The sequence below is a fragment of the Crassostrea angulata genome, chromosome 3, assembly GCF_025612915.1.
Source record: "Crassostrea angulata isolate pt1a10 chromosome 3, ASM2561291v2, whole genome shotgun sequence".
Classification (NCBI taxonomy): domain Eukaryota; kingdom Metazoa; phylum Mollusca; class Bivalvia; order Ostreida; family Ostreidae; genus Magallana; species Magallana angulata.
In genome coordinates, this window is record NC_069113.1 from 35651741 (window position 1) to 35672334 (window position 20594).

The 20594-nt window shown below is 33.6% G+C and overlaps 1 protein-coding gene and 1 long non-coding RNA gene across 2 annotated transcripts; both read left to right on the forward strand.

Moving 5' to 3' along the window:
* Positions 1–809: 809 nt before the first annotated feature.
* Positions 810–2122, forward strand: LOC128177963 (uncharacterized). Its single transcript, XR_008242888.1, has 3 exons — positions 810–929; positions 1268–1341; positions 1853–2122. It is a non-coding gene; the product is annotated as an uncharacterized LOC128177963 (long non-coding RNA).
* Positions 2123–7923: 5801 nt separating this feature from the next.
* Positions 7924–18738, forward strand: LOC128177956 (uncharacterized). The gene is made up of 7 exons (XM_052844893.1): positions 7924–8080; positions 11597–11902; positions 11995–12190; positions 13143–13282; positions 14644–14787; positions 15778–15903; positions 17775–18738. Exons 1-7 carry the CDS (start codon positions 8017–8019, stop codon positions 18164–18166), a joined length of 1368 nt encoding a protein of 455 aa, XP_052700853.1. The 5' UTR covers positions 7924–8016; the 3' UTR covers positions 18167–18738.
* The last annotated feature ends 1856 nt before the right edge of the window (positions 18739–20594 follow it).

The following is a 20594-nucleotide window of genomic DNA, read 5'->3' on the forward strand; positions in this document are numbered from 1 at the left end:
GACAATGATGCAAGGTATGTGTATTTCTTGCTGCGCTCGCCAGAACGGTAGCACCGTAAAACATATTATCAGTGTTCTCTGCTGTGCTTCAGCTCGCTCGTCCAAAGATGTAATGTAATAACGCGTGAATAACGTCAGACGTAGCTTTGTGAGGTAAACATGAAATCTCTGTAGGCCTAAGTAAAACGGCCTCTTCAACAGAGCGAGCCTGGTACATGTTACCTGTCTACGGGCCAAAAGAAACGGTGTTTGTGATACCTGCTTTAATCCAAAGATGGGAGCAAAGGTTCTTCAGAAAACATTTATAGTCATCGGATTTTTCTTTTGGCTACCTGAATTCAGTGGTAAGCAGCAGTCCGCCACTACCTCATCTGCCTGTTTTTAAATTACTTTAAAAATTAAAATGTGGCTCTAAAATGTGAAGACCCAGTGCACAAGATTGATATGCTTTGTTACAATGTACAATGTACATATATGCATGCTGCACTGCAGAAAAGTTAAATACCATTATTCAACTTCTCTACATAGCTTGATGTTGACATGTTGATATCATGGTTTCTCATTTGAAACACAATAGCAATGTTTAACTGATGATCGATGCGTCGTATAATTATATTTAACGGGATTGCTATGTGTCGAATGTTCCGACAAAAACCCGATAGCAACATCAGGCCAGGTACATAACCAGGCACAGGTAATTTTAAATAAAATACTATATTTTAGGTAGTTGCTGTCGTTCTGAATGAATAAGTAAAGTGATTGTCCTCAAGCTCCTCTAAATATATGTAAGCTTTTTTGCTTTTAAATGCAGCTGGTGAAAATTGCGGAAACAGTAGATATTGTCCAAATCTACACCATTGCTGCAGCGACCTCACCACTTGTTGTCCAAACGGCTACGTCTGTGCTGGTGCACTCTGCATCAGCATTGTGTACGTTAATTAATTTAACTAGTTTTAATAATTAATCTAGCGTACGTGTACATGCCAATCTTAAAACTAGCGGGTAAAATTCATTCAACTGTTCATTTTCTCTTCGAAATGTCAAAACAATATGATGAACGTTACATTTAATTGTAGTTGTAAACATTAATTTGATTTGATGTACCAATTATAATTTTTCCTTACTACTATATTTAATCTTCTGGGACAAGAAATCAAATGAAAGATGTCTGAGCAGTAAAATTGTCGTGCGCTCATAATCTCTTGCTAAAAAAAATTTTTGTGATGTATCAGGGTTTATTTCAATGAAGTAGATTTTATTTTTATAGAGCTATTGCCATTCCTTGCGTCGTCATCGTCCTGAACATCATCATTGCAATTGTTGTTATTCTCGTCAAAAGAAGTAAGTCTCTGCATGGTATAAAATGCATGTTACATGTACATACGGCTGCAGTCACTGCGCACAGACGTGATTCGAAATAGTCCAGTTTACAGGGGTTTGGCAATGCTGTTACGGGTGTTCAATGTACATGTTGTTATGTACATCGATTATTTAAGCTAAAACATAGATGAGAAATATTGACCACCATTTTCAACATGCGAATTTCCTCCATAAAGGAAAGAAAGCAAGTGCATTTTATTAACATAAAATTTAAGATTCTTGATGAATCCTGTTTAAATTTTTTGTGTATAAAACTAGTTTATTGCTGGTGATGACTATGCCTAGTTTTCTTTGTTACTGTTTTGTACATTGCATAGCAATACATGTACTTTAAACTTTGGAAAACACAAAACGTGGGTGATTCGAAATGCCCCTAAAATACCCTACTTTTCGTTTTTTCTAACAGTTAAAACATCTTGTAAAATCGCCCATCTTCTTATGGAAAATTTTGTATGTGTCCCTTTTGTTTCAGTTATTTTTACACAGAGCGGTCGTAACCACATCGATCCAGCACCCAGCGTCCATTATCCCACCCCCGGGCCAGAACAAAGGGCAGTCTGTCTGCTAAGATCCAGAGGGGAAACTCTCCACCTATTTACCGCCATAGACATTCGTATATGATTATCTTCACTGAGGAAAGCAAATAACTTATGTTCATTTCAACATGAGTTATATACATGTTTATAACTTTAAATTGCTGTTTATGTTTTTAGTTTGTTAATTTAATCATTACATATTATACAATCACCAATAAAGTTTGTAATAAACTCTTCAATATGCAGTTATTTGGATAAATCATAATATTAACTCTTTTCCAACACCCTTTTAGGATCTACCTTTACCAAAACAGGTAAATACAATATTATCATTCATATTTTTAACCTTGGTATTTTATTTATTGGGAAAAACCTCTTGGTTATTTGTGTAATACAATACCACTGATTCTGACTGAACTACAATTCACAATGCAAAACATTTTATTAATAATTCATAATAATTTCGATATAAAAAAAAATATTAAAAAAAAACTTTTTTGGTTAAGATGTAAAAAAAATCCAGTATTTTAAATTTTGGTTTTAAATAACGTTAAAACCATTGGTTTTTTCGCTAATCAAATGTTCGTTAATGCCAAAATCAGAATTGCAAATCCTTTTGCCAAAATCGGCTCTGTTGTGTGAAAAAAGAAATGACGCTGTTTCAAATGAAATAAACATCCCTGGATGACGTCGGTCAAGTGCACAGCTGTAAGATGACACTTGTAACCCAGTCATCAGGTCACCTAGGGACAAAAAAGGGGTTACTGTTCTTTTCTTGATCACAACTTCCTCTAAGAGAGAGAGAGAGAGAGAGAGAGAGAGAGAGAGAGAGAGAGAGAGAGAGAGAGACTCTTTGTACTCACAGCTAGGGAGTGGAATAAGTATAAGTTTTACAAAACGTATTTGTAAGCTCAAAGATTCTGTCTCCTGTCAAACAAAATCTTGAATGAATTATGAAAAAGAAATATACGGTTATTCCATTCTGTTCAATATGCTCATTTACGACGGCAACGCTCATTCATGATCCTACGAACCGAGAACTGATTAGACAAAGACTTTGAAAGCAAATCAGATTTTCAAAACAAGCATAAATACTTGTAGTATGGTAGTATATGGGGATTTCAAATAATACGGTTATAACAATGATTTGGAGGGGCTGATTAGCATCCAAAATCCCATTATTTGACCTTGTTGATTGAAGTACGATTATATTCTACTTCCTTTAAGCTTGAAAATATACGCGTGAAAATATTTTGTTTTCAATATACTCGTGTCCGTCCGTCAGGCACATGAATAATGTTATTTTTGTCTCTGATGTGGGTTAAGGAAATCCAATAAAGAAACAGTAAATGATCACCAGCTTACACTGGTCACCGAATGAATCCATTGGTGCTAGCTGAAAACTAAATACATTAGGGTAATATTTATTAAAATAATCTAGAAAATGCTGTTCTTAAATGTTTTGATTTGATTGTGCTATTTCTGAGTGATTACATATTATGTAACTGTAGATGGAATTCCTGGCAGTTTAATATGAGTAGTTGCAAAACACTTCAATTTGAATACCGGGAAGTTCAAACTCAAGAGGATAATTTATGTTCACAAAAATGTAATCTATCGTATCACTTATCTCGTTGTGTCCATTAAGGCACTGATAAAATACATTTTCCTGTCACAGATAAGCAGTTGTCAGCATACATTGTAGCTATACACAATTTGGTCTGCACTTCATATCTCTTAACTTCCAGCAAGATCTGATCAGAAGGCATTGTCGAAGAATAGCAGCTGCTCATTGGTATAATACAGGGTGTCCCATGATATTTGATACCATTTACTTTTTGAATAACTTTTGATTAAGTTTATATAACAAAAAATCAAATGCCTTTTTATAAATGTATATGAGGTAAATTTTCACTCAACAAATTTCACAAACATTTATACTATGTTTTTGACAAATTGGGCGTTGTTATAAAAACAACAAATTTAAAAGGTGTGCTCCAAATGACGTCATTATTTTATCAATGACGACGTTAGGTCGATGAGTAAAATTCTTCCCAAAAGCCACTGTACGTATCCTACTTATTCGAATTCTCACAATTTAAATAATCTGTTGCTTGATTAGCTGCTTTCCCCCAGAGTATTCTGTTTTTATAACTTGTAAGACTATATCTGGAGTCTGTGTTTGATAATGCAGTTCAAAACGGAAGACACCTGCTCTCTTGTCTGATTTATGTTGAGTAAACTGATTCAATTCAACCAAAGATATCTGATGCAACTTTGTGACATCATAATTAAAATGACAGTACTTTTTCTCCCAAACTTTTTTCTGGACAAAATTAAAAGATTCTATTCTTTATTTGAGTCATTATCTACACCTTTTGACCAAATATTATTTTATTCATACGAATTTCAAATAGTATCAGATATATTCTTGGACACCCCGTGTGTATTCGTGATACGGGTGGTTTCGTTAATCAGTATCCATGGGTATCGGGTTACCTTGATTTAGTAGAAATCACAGTTTCAAGGATAGATGAATTCGTGGCCAATGATCCTGTCATTAAGATATTGCACTTCAATAAACAATTAATTAATTTCATGTATAAACTTATAAATAACAAAATCCACAAGAAAGTTGGAATTTACCGAATACGGTTGAACAGTTATTCCACTATAGTCTGGAGCCTACTTGCAATAATGAACTGACTTTTGGGCAACATCTTTTATTTGATGACGTGAAAACTGACAGATGTCATCTATCGATGAATGACGTTATAACCTATAATTGTTAAAATTCTGCTGGGTCGTATCGAACAGTAGTTGTGTTGTTAGCTTTATTGACACAACTTACCTTCCTCAGTTACACATGTATCTTAATGGAACCACATTCGCTACTGAATTACTCTAAAGTTATCGTATACATTCACATTAATCTGGACCAAATTTAAAGTTCTTAAATATCCCTTTCGCAGCCATGACAATTTCCGCAGAGAAATGAAAAAAAATCATATAAAATGATTCGATCAATAGTGCTATGGTCTTCTTATTTGTTAAATCATATTTCTATAAAGATACGCCTTCAAATTTTATCTTGGTGTATGGAACCACCTTATTTAAGTGGTATGGGACATCTGTCAATATTAATTTGGATTTTATTACATTAAAATTATGATACTTTCACCCATTTATGATTTTAAAAATTTATAATATTTAACCAAAAAGATACGTATTAAAGTTTATTGATTTTGGTAAAAAAAAAAATTCAAATCCCCAGCGGGATACGAACTCATGACTTGCAGATTCTTAGTGAAACCTTTAACCCACTGCGCTACGCCGCTAGCTGACAATCATTGGAAAGAAACTATTTATAGAATAAAACTTGATTTTATTGTTTATTTCGATATATAGTACGTAACAGCATGGACGTCTCCCATACCACCTTAATTAGGGGACCTAGATATGATTTGAGCTCATTTTTTATGCAAAAAAAGGGTTTACTAGTGCATTCTGAATAGTTGACCAAAGTTTGAATGTTAGAAATCAAATTATAAGAGAGATACAGAGGTAAGAATACATTGTAATGTAAAAAAAAAAAGCTCGAGTCTTACTTTATATAATTAGTTTACAAATAATATAATGTAAGAAATTACCATTTTTGGACAAAATGAGTTGTAGTAAACAAGATAAAGTGATTCAATGTGTTCATAAAATATAATGTCAACATCTAATTGAAACTTATACCAATAAAACCTACGTAAACAATAATAAGATTCGAGCTTTGTTTACTAAACAAAGAACTTTAAACCCAGGTGTATCTTGCTTATACCCAATACGCGACGGTCAAAATTTGACGAGGCATTAAAAAATGAACCCACATTGACCCTTCTAAATATTAAATACGGAGAAATTTGAGCTTAAATCGTGTCTAAGTCATTTTAAATTGATCTTTCTTTCCTTTTGGTACATTTATTAAACGGGCGAATGATGCAGATATAATTGACACTGTTTTGAAAGATAGATTTGATGATATTTGTAAAATTCATATCCTAAGTGAGAATTAATATACATGTATGGTATCAGTGATGTTACAACAACGTTTCATCTGTAGTTTGTGAATCTGTTGAACAATTACTTTTTTGATAAAAACTGATCTGAGTCACTAAATTTAGAAGTAAAAAGGAAACAAACAACTCTACGCAGATTTACCCTATCTTTTAATTCAAATTAGCAAAATCAGAAGGGAAGAAAACCTTCACAACTGCATCCGCTGAACGGAGGAAGTACGTGTATGTGATTAGAGGGTTTCTGCACAATTGTTACTCTTAGATGGACTTCTATATTGGTGGTTAAGAATCTTCGCATTTAACTATCTATTTCCTCTAAATACGGATGTTCAGTATTTGGAATACCCAGGGGGTTATTTGAGTTAAAATTGTCACTCTCCTCAGCGATTGTAAAGAGGTGACAATTTTACAAACTTCCGATGTATCTGGAAAAAAACCGCTATTATATAAAATTGAAAGGTCCATCAAAAATTTCCGAAGCTTAAAGTACCGGATAGGGAAAGTTGTGCACGGTACCGGTATTCCAATGATAAAATTATCTAATTCTTTAAATTTATGCCAGATTTTCCTTTCAGAAATATCCTAATAATTCTGTCTTAAAAGGATATCAATTAAGAAATCATAGAATTTTATTAAGTAAATAATTTTTCAATGATCAATTGTACATGACTTCCCTGACAGGTATTAATAGATTATCATGTTTACAGATGGTCAAAAACTGACATAAAACCAAAAAAAAAAAAACCCCAAAACTAGGAAGAGTATAAAAAGTTTAAGGAAAAGATTGCTTTTGTGTCGAGTATTAATAAGATAAAATCAGAACCGCTTTGACCTTCACGTGGACTTGGTTCAAGGTCACTGCACGCCATTTACCAAAAATCTCTGTCTGTTTTAGCATTTCATAAAAGTATTAGCCAAATAGGGTTAGGTGGGGGGTTAAGATATGCTATTTAAAATGTTTGTGTGATCTGTCATGACCTTGAAACTTGACCTACAAATATCAGTCAATGTTACTACATTCCCTTGGATCAAAGGCACCATGTGGGTGAAGTATGAGTCAGATTGGAGGAAACAGAAAGAAGATATGCGCCGGACAATGATTTTTCATGTAAATCTGCCATGACCTTCACATTTGACCTTGAAAATTGTTTCAAGATCACTACACACCCTTTACTCAAAAGTTATGTTAATGTGAAGCATGAGCCAATTAGGGGTAAGTGAAAAGTATATATGCTATAAAAAATAGATTTTTGCACGGTTTGATATTGCCCCTTGACCTACAAATTTGACCTACAAATAAGTCTTTGACCATAGACAATCTGTGAATGAAGAATGAGTCAGATTGGACCTAGGGGAGAGAATATAACTCTGCTATTAACTAAACCTTAAACCTTGAAACATGGTTCAAGGTTATGCACATCATTCACCCAAAGTCACTCTACTGGTAAAGTATTAGCAATATAGGGCCAAGGTGAGAGAAAATAATTATGCTCCGAACCAGCGATCTCGGACGGACAGACAGGTGGAAGGACTGACGGACGGACGGACAAACTGCATGATCACTAATGCAAAGGGCGCCTGCAGAGTGGGGCCCTAATAATTTTTTTATGTACTTTTTACTATTCTCCTACTTGAAACAATAAAAAATTAACACCAAAAGTTTATGATTGTATAATAGTACCTAGTAATCCGGCACTACATGATGTCACATGACCCATTGTGAATACACAAGTCAAAACATTTGGTCATTTGATAAATTGTGAATGCACAAAGGAAATTTGATAAAAAAAACTTATAATTACCGAACAGAGAGAGAGAGAGAGAGAGAGAGAGAGAGAGAGAGAGAGAGAGAGAGAGAGAGAGTTGTCAAATACGGCTAATTTGAATGAAAAATAAATTATCAAATTAGACCATCTTTTTTAAAGTACAAACCACTTGGATAATCTTTAATCGTCAGACATCCTTTGTATTCTTTCTATTTCCTGATATAATTTTACACTGAATTACTTGAGTACTTGAGCATTCTAGGCTCAGCCATGGCGCTGATCGTCTGGTTGTTTGCTCTGATGCGTGTTGTGTCGTCTGCAACATCGTCTTGTGGTAAGTTTGTGTTTATTAATTTTCTTTGACCATATTAAATGTTTTTTAACCCACCCCCTCGTGTTGTAGGAGTTTTTCTTATATAATTTGTGTAGGAATATCATTATACTTATCATATCACATATAATGTATTAAAAAATCATTGACAGTCGGAATCACTGCACACTTATCAAAGCATCTTCGAAGATGAAATACCACGGTATTGATAAAAAATCAATTGTAAATAATAGAGTTGAACGTAAAACATAAAGGGGATTCTACATGTAGCAGAATTTACATGTCGTAACAGGTATTTGCTTAAATTATTGAGTTTTATTGAATTGTCCATACAAAGTAGCTAAACCAGTTTGTGAACATTAAGTTTGAAAAATAAAACGCAAAACTGTTTTTTATTCCTCATAAAATTGACGTTTCAAAATAAAATGGAACTCGTCCTCTACATAATTTTAATTACTCAAGTATCAAAACCTCTGACTTCTCAAATATAATTATGTCTGAAGTCTTTCACTGTTAATGTTCAAAGAGTTTGAAGGGGTCCTAATTTGTTACGCATGTACTTGTTTACCATTGTTTTACCGAAGACTGCAAAATTTTCATTTTGAATGGTTTCAAGTGAAGTGTTAAATGGGGCTAACCTGTCTGTATGTGCTTTCCAATATCAATTCAATAGACTGCAGTCTCCTGGGTTTTTTTTTCAAACCGAAATTCCACGAACTATAATTTTCAAAGTTTCAAACTTATATATATAATATAATTACTCTTTATGTGGGGTTCTTCAATGCAAATGAACATAAGTATTTACATAAATATATTTACATTCAGTATATTTACCATTATGTTTGCATTGGAAATCTACGACGTTTAATTTCACCCTTTCAGTCTCGGAGTAAAATTCGTGCCTCATGTTTATAGTCTCTTTCTAGAATCTAGATACTTGCATGTAGTCAAATGTAAAAATCTAGACGTTTATTGATTCTAAACTTTATCTAGTATATCATTTGGTGGATCAAATGAGTTCTAAAAATAAATGTGACAATAGAAAATATAGGATTTTCTGCTCTTGCAGCAATAAACATGATTAGTCTAGCGACCCCCCCCCCCTTTAGGATTAATTTTCTATCCCAGACAGACCTAGTAATAGCATCAATAGTGAAACAGACTGTTCTATTTCATGCAGAATGTTCCTTGAAAATGGCTCGATATACCAAGGTTCATACAAAACAGACACCCATTCTTTTTTAAAGCATGGTATTGCACACCAAAAGTATCAAACATGGCTTTGATTTTTTAAAGCAACCCAATGTTTATATTTTCAACCACGTGTAGAGTGGTTGAACACGAACGATTACTCTTGTTCTAAACCGCTAGACGATGAAATAACTAAGACATATCCTCGTCACCCCTGCGAATGTTATTGTCATTTAAATTTAAGATCACGTGGTTTTATTTGACCCTTTCAGTTTCGCAGAAAAAATCGTTCCTCGTGTTTATAGTCTATTTTAGAGAATCTAGGTACTTGTAGTCAATATAAAACCTAGAGGAATATTGATTTTAAACTTTATCTTCATTAATTGGTGGATAAACTGTGTTCTAGAAATAAATGTGACAATACAAAAAATAGTTTTTTCCTGCTGTTGCGACAATTAACATGCGTAGTAGAGATCCCCTCTAAGAATTAATTTTCGATCCGCGCCTGACCTAGTAATAACATCAATAGTGAAATAGACTGTACTATTTTATGCAGAATGTTCCTTGAAAATGGCTCGATATACTAAATTTTTAGGCAAAATATTCACCCATTTTTTTTTTAAACATGGTATTGCACACCACAAGCATCAAACATGGCTATGATTTTATTAGGTAACCCAATGTTTATATTATCATCCATTTTACACGTGGTTGAACACGAACGATAACTCTGTTCTGAATTTTTTAATTAAAAAAACCGCTAGATGGTGACATAAGACATACATCTTAAAAGATGTTGATGTTTTAACATAAATCCAAGTAGGATATGATATGACAATCGACCAGTACTTACGTATTTTGAGAATATTATCCGAACACTTATACTTCCGCTCGAAATTTCACAGGAACTGAACAAATCTCGGTGAAGTCTCGTGAACTTTCATTCGAGCACCTTTGGATTTATTACATACTTAGCAACGATAAAGAAAACATTCCGAATACATTCGCAGGGGTGCTCGTAACTTAATAGATTTTCATGTTTAACATATTAAATCAAGTAGGACATGATCTGAAAAACGACCAGTACTTACATATTTTAAGAATATAATCCGAACACTTAACTTCCGATCGAAATTTCACAGCAACTGAACAAATCTCGGGAAAGTCTTTCATTCGAGCACCTCGGGATTTATTGCATGCTTACCAACGATGAAGAAAACATTTCGAACACATTCGCAGGGGTAAATTTCCTATGAATACATTTTGCTAATTCGTGCGCCATGAACACAGATATAAACGACACCACGTGTTTTGAGTATATTTATTTTTGTTATTTTAAATGAAACGTTCATAACCAGTTTGATATGTACCTTTGAAAAAAATTATATCTACTCCTTGATTAAAAAGATTTTTCTATAAAAAGTTTATGGCACTATATTTTTAGCCGTTAATGCATGTTATATAACATGTCAATATGGCTGTTCCATGTATGTTTCATAGCGACGATACACATATATATTTACATTTTCCAGTGTCTTTGCCTGTGATAACACTACGTATCGATTTAGTACTATATAACCCATAATACAAATGATGCCAAATGAGGCGCCAGCGGGGTTTGCTTATTTTTATTTAAGTATTTCATCGTACGATGGCTAAAAATTATATAAATATAAGTAATAAGGAATTATTCTTTGAATATTACGGGGTGATAATTTCGGTCGGGGCGTGATCAAATCTATCATAAAGCCCTTCGGGCTTTATTGGATTTGATCACGCCCCGACCAAAATTATCACCTCAAAATACTCAAAGAATGATTCCTTATTCCTTATTTCATACCAAAAAAACATCAAATATATGAATATAATATAAGCATTGAATGCTTATTTTTGGACGTTGTCGATCCTATGACACACCAATGTGGTGCAGACAAATTACATGTATTATACCGCGCTAACGCGCGGTTTTTAATTTGTCTGCACCACATTTGTGTGTCGTAGGACCGACGCCATCCAAAAATAAGCATTCAGTGCTTCAATTATTCACACAACTCTGATGCATTCCCTACATTAGCAATTTTTAGTTTCCAACATAACCCTTTACGAGTATCTGGAGTTTTCCAATGTAAATATACATGCATATAGATATAGTTTAGCTTTTAAAATGAAAAATATACTGCACCATTTACAAAGGAATACTTGTAACATTCATTTTCATGGTTTGTTTACATTTGTTAGAAATGATGATATTATATTTAATTGTTAGCCTATTTCGGGTAATGCATCAGAGGTTTAATGGTGTAAAAAATTGTTGTCGTTTTGTTGTAGATACCCCAGTGATGATCAGTGAAAATTCCACAAAATACCCCTTTAGTAAGGAATCACTTATATTATATTGCAACGCTTCTTCTTATGATCAAATAAACTGGTACCACATACCTGTTGGAACAACGGACCTTAATCCTTACCAGTTTAGTTGGTGTACACCAGACACATGCAGGCTACGTGGAAACTCCACGATACTCGTTATGGGAGAAATCAGCATGGAGCTGAAAGACAGCAAAATCATCTGTGTAGCATCATGCTCTGCGACCGGGAAAAATGCTACAGCCTATACCACAGTTTCGGTTATAAGTATATATAGAGTTATGAAATACATATATACCAATATATTTTCTCTCTGTAATTATATATATGCCTGCTGTTTATTAAATTATTTTATTTAGAATGTGTTCCTCTTAAGCCAATCCTCAAACCAGTACAAAATGTTACCACCAGCCTCGGAGAAACGGCAAATCTCACGTGTAAGGCAAAGATGGGGACCTGTTATGACCTGACTTTTCCAAATTTTATATGGGCGCGAAATGGAACGAAGATTTCAAAACTGAACACTACCAACAGATACTCCACTTATGTGGAATTGTAAGTACATGTATTTAAATGATTACTTTTTTGAATTATAAGTTATGAATTATAAGCATCATATCATGGCTACCAAATTCATAAATAAATTCTAGTAATTGATGTGGAATACTAGTATCCTGTAACACAAATACCAACTGATGATCGCATTGCTGCTTTATAGATAATGAAGGCATTTAAAAGCAAAACTTTCCATTATAGTCAGTAGGACTTGTTTGAGTAGACAACCCCCCCCCCCATAAAAAATAAATTCGAAAACATTATTGGAATCAAATACTAGTACCTGATACATAACTCAATTCTTTACACAAATGTAGTGGTACGTTTTATCCTAAAACCACAGAAACTTTCAGGTCACAAAAAATATGATTTTTTACGCATTTATTTTTGCGGAAAATATTGATTGATCTGTCACAAAATGCTTTTTTAAATTCAAATTTTGGTCATCGCCTCCAGCTTTCGTATATTGAAATATGTTCTTTCTTCATTATACTTGTATCTAACACAAATATAAATATTTACCCTAAAGTGTAGCTAAGAGACACGTTTAATAACCATTAAAGTTATGAAGATAAGCTATTTGAAGATTTATGTATTAATATTCGCCCATTAATATTCATATATCTAGTATGAATTTATATATAAAATAAATCAAAATCAATATTTTGAAATTGTGCATCCTTATCATGCTTATTGAAAACAGAATTTGGGAAAATGTACAGCATGTTGGATTTCTAGTTTAAGTTTCTTCGTCTAATTGCATAATTATATTAGCCATTTACCTGCCTTATTTGCCCATTTAGAATGCCAAGAAGCTAAATTGTCGTAAATAACATTCAATCACTAGTTCATTTGGATAAATATAAAGGTGTTCCAGAGCAGAGAATTGGAAGAACGGTATACTGAATGTTGATAATGATGACAATCTAATCTATGATCTTTTAAATTTCAGAGATGTTACCGGTGAACTAGTGACAACGCTAACTATACGTGACGTCAAAGAAGAAGATCTGCTATCATTTGACTGTACCTTGGTCGATAACCATTTTAGGGACGGCCATGATCGGATGACAGTCATTCTCTCCCTATCAGGTAGTCAAACAAATCAAAGAACGAAATTTTTGTGGAACAGAAGCGCTAAGCTACGTGTAACGGTTTTGCTATTATCTGGTACATGCATCTTTCTCATTAGTTAATTGTTTTTAAAAATGATAGGCGACAGTTTGTACATCAAATGACAAAATTTAAGAAATGAATTTAATAATTTTTCTATTGATCGACTACGCGCATGGATGAAGCTTTCCTGTCAATTTTTCCTTTGATACGTCGATCAATAGAAAATTAAATTATTTAATTCATTTCTTATCATTTAACAAAACATTTACATTTTATAAAATGTGAAGTGTCATTGATCAAAAACTGATATAATTTAAACGAAGCGGTGTGTATGAATATAAAACAACAACAGCAACAATATTCAAAATGACGTGAGCTATTTTGATCACATTTCGTCGACTGTCGTCCGTCTGTCTGTCTGTCCATGCGTCTGTAAACTTCTCACATTTTCAACATCTTCTCAAGAACCACAGGGCAAATTTCAACTAAACTTGGCACAAAGCATGATCCTTAGGCTAGGGGAATTCAAAGTTGTGAAAATTAAGGACCACGCTCTTTTACAAGGAGAAATAGTCAGGAATTACTGAAAATTTTCGAGAAATTAAAAAAAAATCTTCTTCTCAAGAACTATTTTGCCAGGAAAGCTGAAAGTTGTGTGGAAGCATCCTCAGGTAATAAAGATTCAAAGTTGTATAAATCATGACCCCAGGGGGTAGGCTGCAAGAGAGGTAGGGTCGAATTAATATATTGGAATATATAGAGTAAATCTTTAAAAATCTTCTTCTCAGAACCATTAGGTCAGTAAAGCTGAAACTTGTGTGGAAGCATCCTTAGGTAGTAAAGATTCAACGTTGTGAAAATCATGACCCCCAGGGGAAGGGTGGGCCACAATGGATGGTCAAATTTTTACATAGGAATATATAATAGAGTAAATCTTTAAAAATCTTCTTCTCAAGAGCCATTTGGCCAGGAAAGATGAAACTTGTGTGGAAGCATCGTCAGGTAGTGAAAAATTCAAGTCAATTCAAATCATAATCCCCGGGGGTAGGATGGGGTCACAACAAGGGAGGGGAGACAAATTTTTACATAGGAATAAATAGAAAAATATCCTGTATATTGTTGATCATGTGAGCGAGGTGATCCATGAGCCTCTTGTTTATTCTTGTTGTCTTAATGTTCTTGTTATTAACGTTAAATTAAAAGTACATTAAATTGGTTAAATTGTATTCATAAAATTTATCCGAATAAAACAATATAAGCAATGATTAAAATTAATTTTTTTAGCTTAAATTAAAAAGACTATAAACAAATAATTTGTTTTCATCATTATTTTGTAGAGTCCAGATGCCATGTATTTTATAACAATAGCTATATTGCTGCTGTTGTCATAGTTCCTATCGTTGTATTTGGTATCCTCTGCTATTGCTGTTGCCGCTGGCGCATTCAATACTTTTTGAAGAAGAAAAGCCTAAAAGAAAGAGGTATCTGCATTTTAGCTCCCCTGACACAAGGGCTTGAACTCACTTTTAGTCTTATCACTTATCTGGAATCTATCATTATCGTTGGGGTTCTTTTCTTATATATGTAAGATTATTATTCAGAAATTGAATATATGCAAATTGAGATTTATATACCATAAACAAATTAACATTATGGTTTTATCATGTGATTCCACATTCAAATATGGCTAAAGCTAGGAATATATTTTCTTTCTCGAGCAACAATGATAAAATGTGTCATTTTTGTCATTGCCAATACATATTTCGAAACTAAGCCGTCGTTTAATTCATCTTCCCAACTCAAAACATGATTAAACGGATAACTTTGTATTTAAATGGTTCTTATTGTTATTTTAAGAATTCTAAACAGTTTTTAATTTTTGAAGCATATTTAAAAGAAACTGTATCTCTTTCTTTGTTTGGAAATTATAACTTTTTATCATTTCCTGAAAAGTTTTATAAAATACATTTCATGATAAGAATCTTGGAAATGTTTTATTAGTATTGTCTGTAAACGTGATAAAATGAGTTAGTTCGTAGTAGTTTCAATTAGCCTGAAATAAAACTATATATGACATATCTTCTCGTAGTGGATGGAGGTATTGTCAGTCGAAGACAGACTAATTCTCTTTCTTTATGATAACCAATTTGACAAACAAAAGTTACTTCTGTGCAGGCCTAATAAACCGTCAGAATACATGCAGATAGGTACATACATATTTACCAAATACTTGATTATTCAATGTCAGCACTGTAGGCATCGAGGCGGCGCTTAGAGAGTGGTTTATTAAATGTTGTTCTTGTTTATGCGAACAAGTCCTTCATGAATCTCAAAAGTTATAAAATATATGCTTAAAAAGAAGCAAAATTCCCTAAGAGTTGTGCAAAGTACAACAACTGTCATATATAAAAGGAAAAAAAGAAAAAGTATTGCCGATATGATATATGTAAGTTATGATTCAACTTTTTCAGGAGTCAACAAAGAGTGGGACGCCCTACTTTGGCATGATAATGAACACTCCAAAGATGCCAGTAATCTGCTAGCGGCACTGGAGGGCATGCGCTACCGGGTTTGCACTAAGGAAGACATAACTTGTGGTAAGCAAGGGCGATATATGGTTTTGGTTTTTTTTTAATTTTTTTTTCATACACAGGATGAATCTCTGCCGTTCAGTTGACTGAATGATAACTGAATAATGGTCTAGAAATGTTACTGAATGGTATAGCTATATCAATAATCACATTTCACCTACCTTTCAGTCATATTCCAGTTGACTGAATGGCACAGATTTATCATGCGATATCTTCTTTCTCAGATTTAAAATGTTATAATTTCAAATGATGATACCTAGGTCTAGGGTTTGCAACTGTCTTAGTCACGTTTTTCCCAGTTATTTCCTCTGTGTAAGAGATATAGAGAGAGACGTAAAAAATAATTCCATTCAAAGATTTTCTGACATAAAACGCGTTCTGTTCGTGTACTGTACTAGTACATACAATCTAGTTATATTTGAAAAATCAAAGTACTGAAGTACTGGCGGGAGTTGATTTCATTTTTATTTTATTTATTTTTTACTTAATTCAAAATCAACGATATGTAATTTCGCCTAGCAAGTACAGTACCGATCAGACCCAGCCTTACAGAAGGTAAATCCTGGGTTTACTTTCGGGGTTTACTCTGGGTTTACTCCGGGTTTATTAGAGTGGACCAAAAGTAAACCTAGAGTAAACCCAAAGTAAACCCAGAGTGGGCATAGAGAGTAAACCCCGATCAGAAGTAAATCCCTGAAAGCAGACGCTTCATGTGTATTCGGATTATACGTAGGAGAAAAAATAGCTTCATACTTTAGTGTAGGTCTGACCCCAAAAGCAAATCCCAAATTTTTTAGATATTTTATATTCTTATTTGATTGCAGTTTTCTTGCATGTAAACATAGTTATGTTGCATGTTGATATAACTATCTTGCATGTCAATATATTTATCTTGCATGTCGACATCATAAATAGAAAAATAACTTGCACACAAGGGGCAGATATATGCCACCATTATATAGACATATAACCCCGTATGATTATTGTTCTGTAATATTAAAAGATAGATGTAAAGCAATCAAACTCTACAATGCATCTATCAGTAATCGAAATAATTCTGAAAAACGTATCCAAGCAATTTTTAAACAAACAAATAATAATGAAATCTAGTCTACGCCAGTACTAATTCAATCTTTATATTGGATAGTCTGCCCTTTATTTCAAACACTGCTGCTGTAGAAATGGAGCTTTGGTAATCAATAATATTGAACTCTGGCTTAGGAATACATTTGCCTGTATTAATACAAAATATCTAAATTGTTCGTACCATTTAAAATTTGACAATTTTCAAAGTATTCATAAATAAGTTGCTTTGAAAAACAATGCACCTGAATACAATATATCGAATTCATCGATTATTTTTAAGTACTAAACCTTGTCAGCGTTGATGATTTGTGCTAAGGTCCAAACACCGTTTCACTTTCGTTTTGCCAGAGTAACTGCATAGGAGAATCATTAAAATCAACTGAAAAAAATAATCCATTTGGGGAGGGGGAGGATGGATATAGATATTGCCTTCTTAAAATTTGATCGATTTGATCAGCTTCTTTTACATGTAAAAGTGTTTTAATACCTTTTTGCCCCTGCAATTTGTTCCGTTCAAATTTTCTTTTGCTATATTTGAACTCAAAAAATATTGCATTCGAACATAAGTTCGGGCCCAGCACCGCCTCCCTCTTTCTACATGCCTTAATTGTAAGTAAACAGAGAGTGATATTATTTTCTATAGAGGTTTACTCTCTTATCAGAAGAACATTCCACCTTAAACTCAGTCAGAGAAATTTTTCATAGTTTTTTTTTCGATTATGAACTGTACATGAATAGTTGCTACGTATGCCATCAAAGGAAATCAACATAACTTTTTTTATTAATTACAGGCTCTAAACTAGATTGTTTGGAGGCACTGATCGATTCAAGCGCATGCGTAATTATTCTTAGAAAGGATGACGGAAAGATGATGACGATTCTGGATAAAGCTCAAGAAAATCAGTCAGTTATCCTTATTCAGACCAAGTCACAGAGTTTTAAGGAAAAGGTAAACCATTTAAAGTGTAAGTTTCTGTGTCATACAAGAAGAAACAACCTTTCACAGAGTAAAGGGGGGCTGAATAAATCCATGGCCGGCTTCCTGAAACTCTACTGGCCGTCACACGACGCAAATGTTAATTGCTGTGCAACACTCCGCCGAGCCGAGTTTTATTACAGGTTAAGATTGAAACTGCCGAAATCAGGCGCTAACGTCGAGTTGGGAAACATACAAATGCAGTGATAAAATGCATTCCAGTATAGTTTAGGTGATCATTATTCCCAAGGGTGAGTGTAACTTGGAAGATGCACTGTGCATGTAATAACCTTTAAGTTTGCATTTAACACCTGGGATTTGGTTATTTTTATCCTTAAATTGCTTCGATCGGCGTATCAGTTTTGTGCAATTGTCCATTAAGAAGTAGGACTGAGATATAAAGTTTCTCGGATTTATCTTCCCTCCAATATTTTTCCGGTGCTTGTGTGTTGCCAGTTATATACTAATAAAGTGCCTATACCACTGCATATTACAATACAGATGGACGGAGAATCAGTGTGCCTTGAACATGTGTATGGATCTGGTTTACCAATGGATTGATGTCTGTAGAATGCATATGATCATTTCTACAAGATTCTTTGATATAGTGAAAATACTTTAAACTGAGAATGGAAGGTCATGCTTGACAATGCCTTGGGTTCTTGGAAGGACGTTTGTTAATCATACATGCATGAAAAGGCATGACGATATAAATATTCTTAGACTATAAAATACAAATTTTTTAGCATAATTTGAAAAATAAACCAGCACCTTTTTCATTTGATTGTATCTCATTTAGTCATAATAATGCATTCCTAATTACATGTTTATATGTATAAAATATTATATATGTTAACATAGATGTATATGGGTTTTTTTGTCCTTTTAATAAGTCCAAAAAAATTAATCCTTTCGAGCTGTCAAATTTATTTTGTAATAAAATGCAATAATTTGCACAATTTTCCCGAGTTTAACACAATCAATGATCTTTATTTACATGTGAAAAATAACCGAAAGGTATGGGGAGGTGACTGAATTGCAGAGCTATGCCAATTACATGTAGTTATCTTAAGCCCGTTTCACAATTGGCGCACGAGCAGAAGCGACCAAATATTCTTGCGACCGAAAAAATTAGATATGAATCTTTAATTGTTGCCGAAATAATCGCATATGAAAAAAGTATTCGTACGAATTTCGCACGATCTAAGCGAGCGTTGTGCGATGTAAACGCATTGAATCTTGCGATATATCTTGCGTCTGTTTGCGACTGTTGTACAAAAAAAAACAACTGTTGTAAGATAATAAGATAGGAACGTGCGAGAGACTAGGTGATCGGACGATTGAACGTGCGCCAATGTGATTGGACGTACGATTATGCGTTCCATGGTACGAATGATCGTGCGAGTCAGAGGGGGTATATACACCGCCCATATTCAGTAGATATAGTTGAAAGCGAGAAAAATACAGATTTGCAGAAGCATTTATTATTGGGCCCTATACCTCAATATGATTAGTCTATTATATCTGATTGGTCTAGAAAGTCACGTGACAAGGCGATGTCATAAGAATGAAAAAGCCGATATGAGCAAACGATGTATATAGACAATTATTATGCCTTTTGTCAGTTTGTCACTATATATTCAATACTCATCTATTTTCGCATAGTATCAAAGGATTTATATAGCGTAAGCATACTATGCCGAAATAGAGCACGGCAAACGTTTTCAACGAAAATCTTTCAAGCGCCGACAGCGGGATTCGAACTCACGACGCTAAAATCATTCCAGCGTGAAGCCCAACGCGTTACCGCTCCGCTAGAGCAGCTGTTATCAAACTATGCGGCATTAATATATATATAACGTAGATATATACGACTGACATCAAGCAATTAAAATTATTCATTTTTCCAAAAACACTTCATTATTGACGGTAATTTTAAAGTTAAAGTTTCTTTTAAACTTTTGAACAAATTGATTGAGCATTTTTCAAAGAAATTCTACATGAGAATCACAAAAACGCTTTTTTAAATGACGCTTGATAAAGAATGTACAGGAAAAAAATTCAATGAGATTTCGTCTGCTAAACATTTCGAGTTTTCTCGGTAAGGCCAAACGTCTCTCATTTCTTGAAAAGAACATACACCTCTGTTGACTTTTTATTGTACAACAATTTGTTGATTAAATAAACAATCAAATCAATTGATTAATTTGAAGAAAAAAAACAACAATAACAAACGCTTGCTTTTCCGGTGAATATTTTTAGGGACTTGTCAACCCTCGAACGTCACAGCTACTTATAGCAAAGCACGTCAGTATATTCAACAGTCGGCATAATAATAACAATAGTGTTGTGTTGTGCATGTACTATGCCTAAATAGTAGTCAGGGTTTGATACATAGTGCACTCGCCTCCGGCTCGTGCACTATGTATCAAACCCTGACTACTATTTAGGCATAGTACATGCACAACACAACACTATTATATAAATATGATTAAATTAAAACTATCTAATCATTATGATTCTTTTTATATCTCAGAACCAACTTAACTATCTATGATTTATGAAAGAAATGTGAGACAGTTGCATGAAAAATCAAACAATCCCGACGTTAATGTTGCGACTGTTGAAAAGTCAA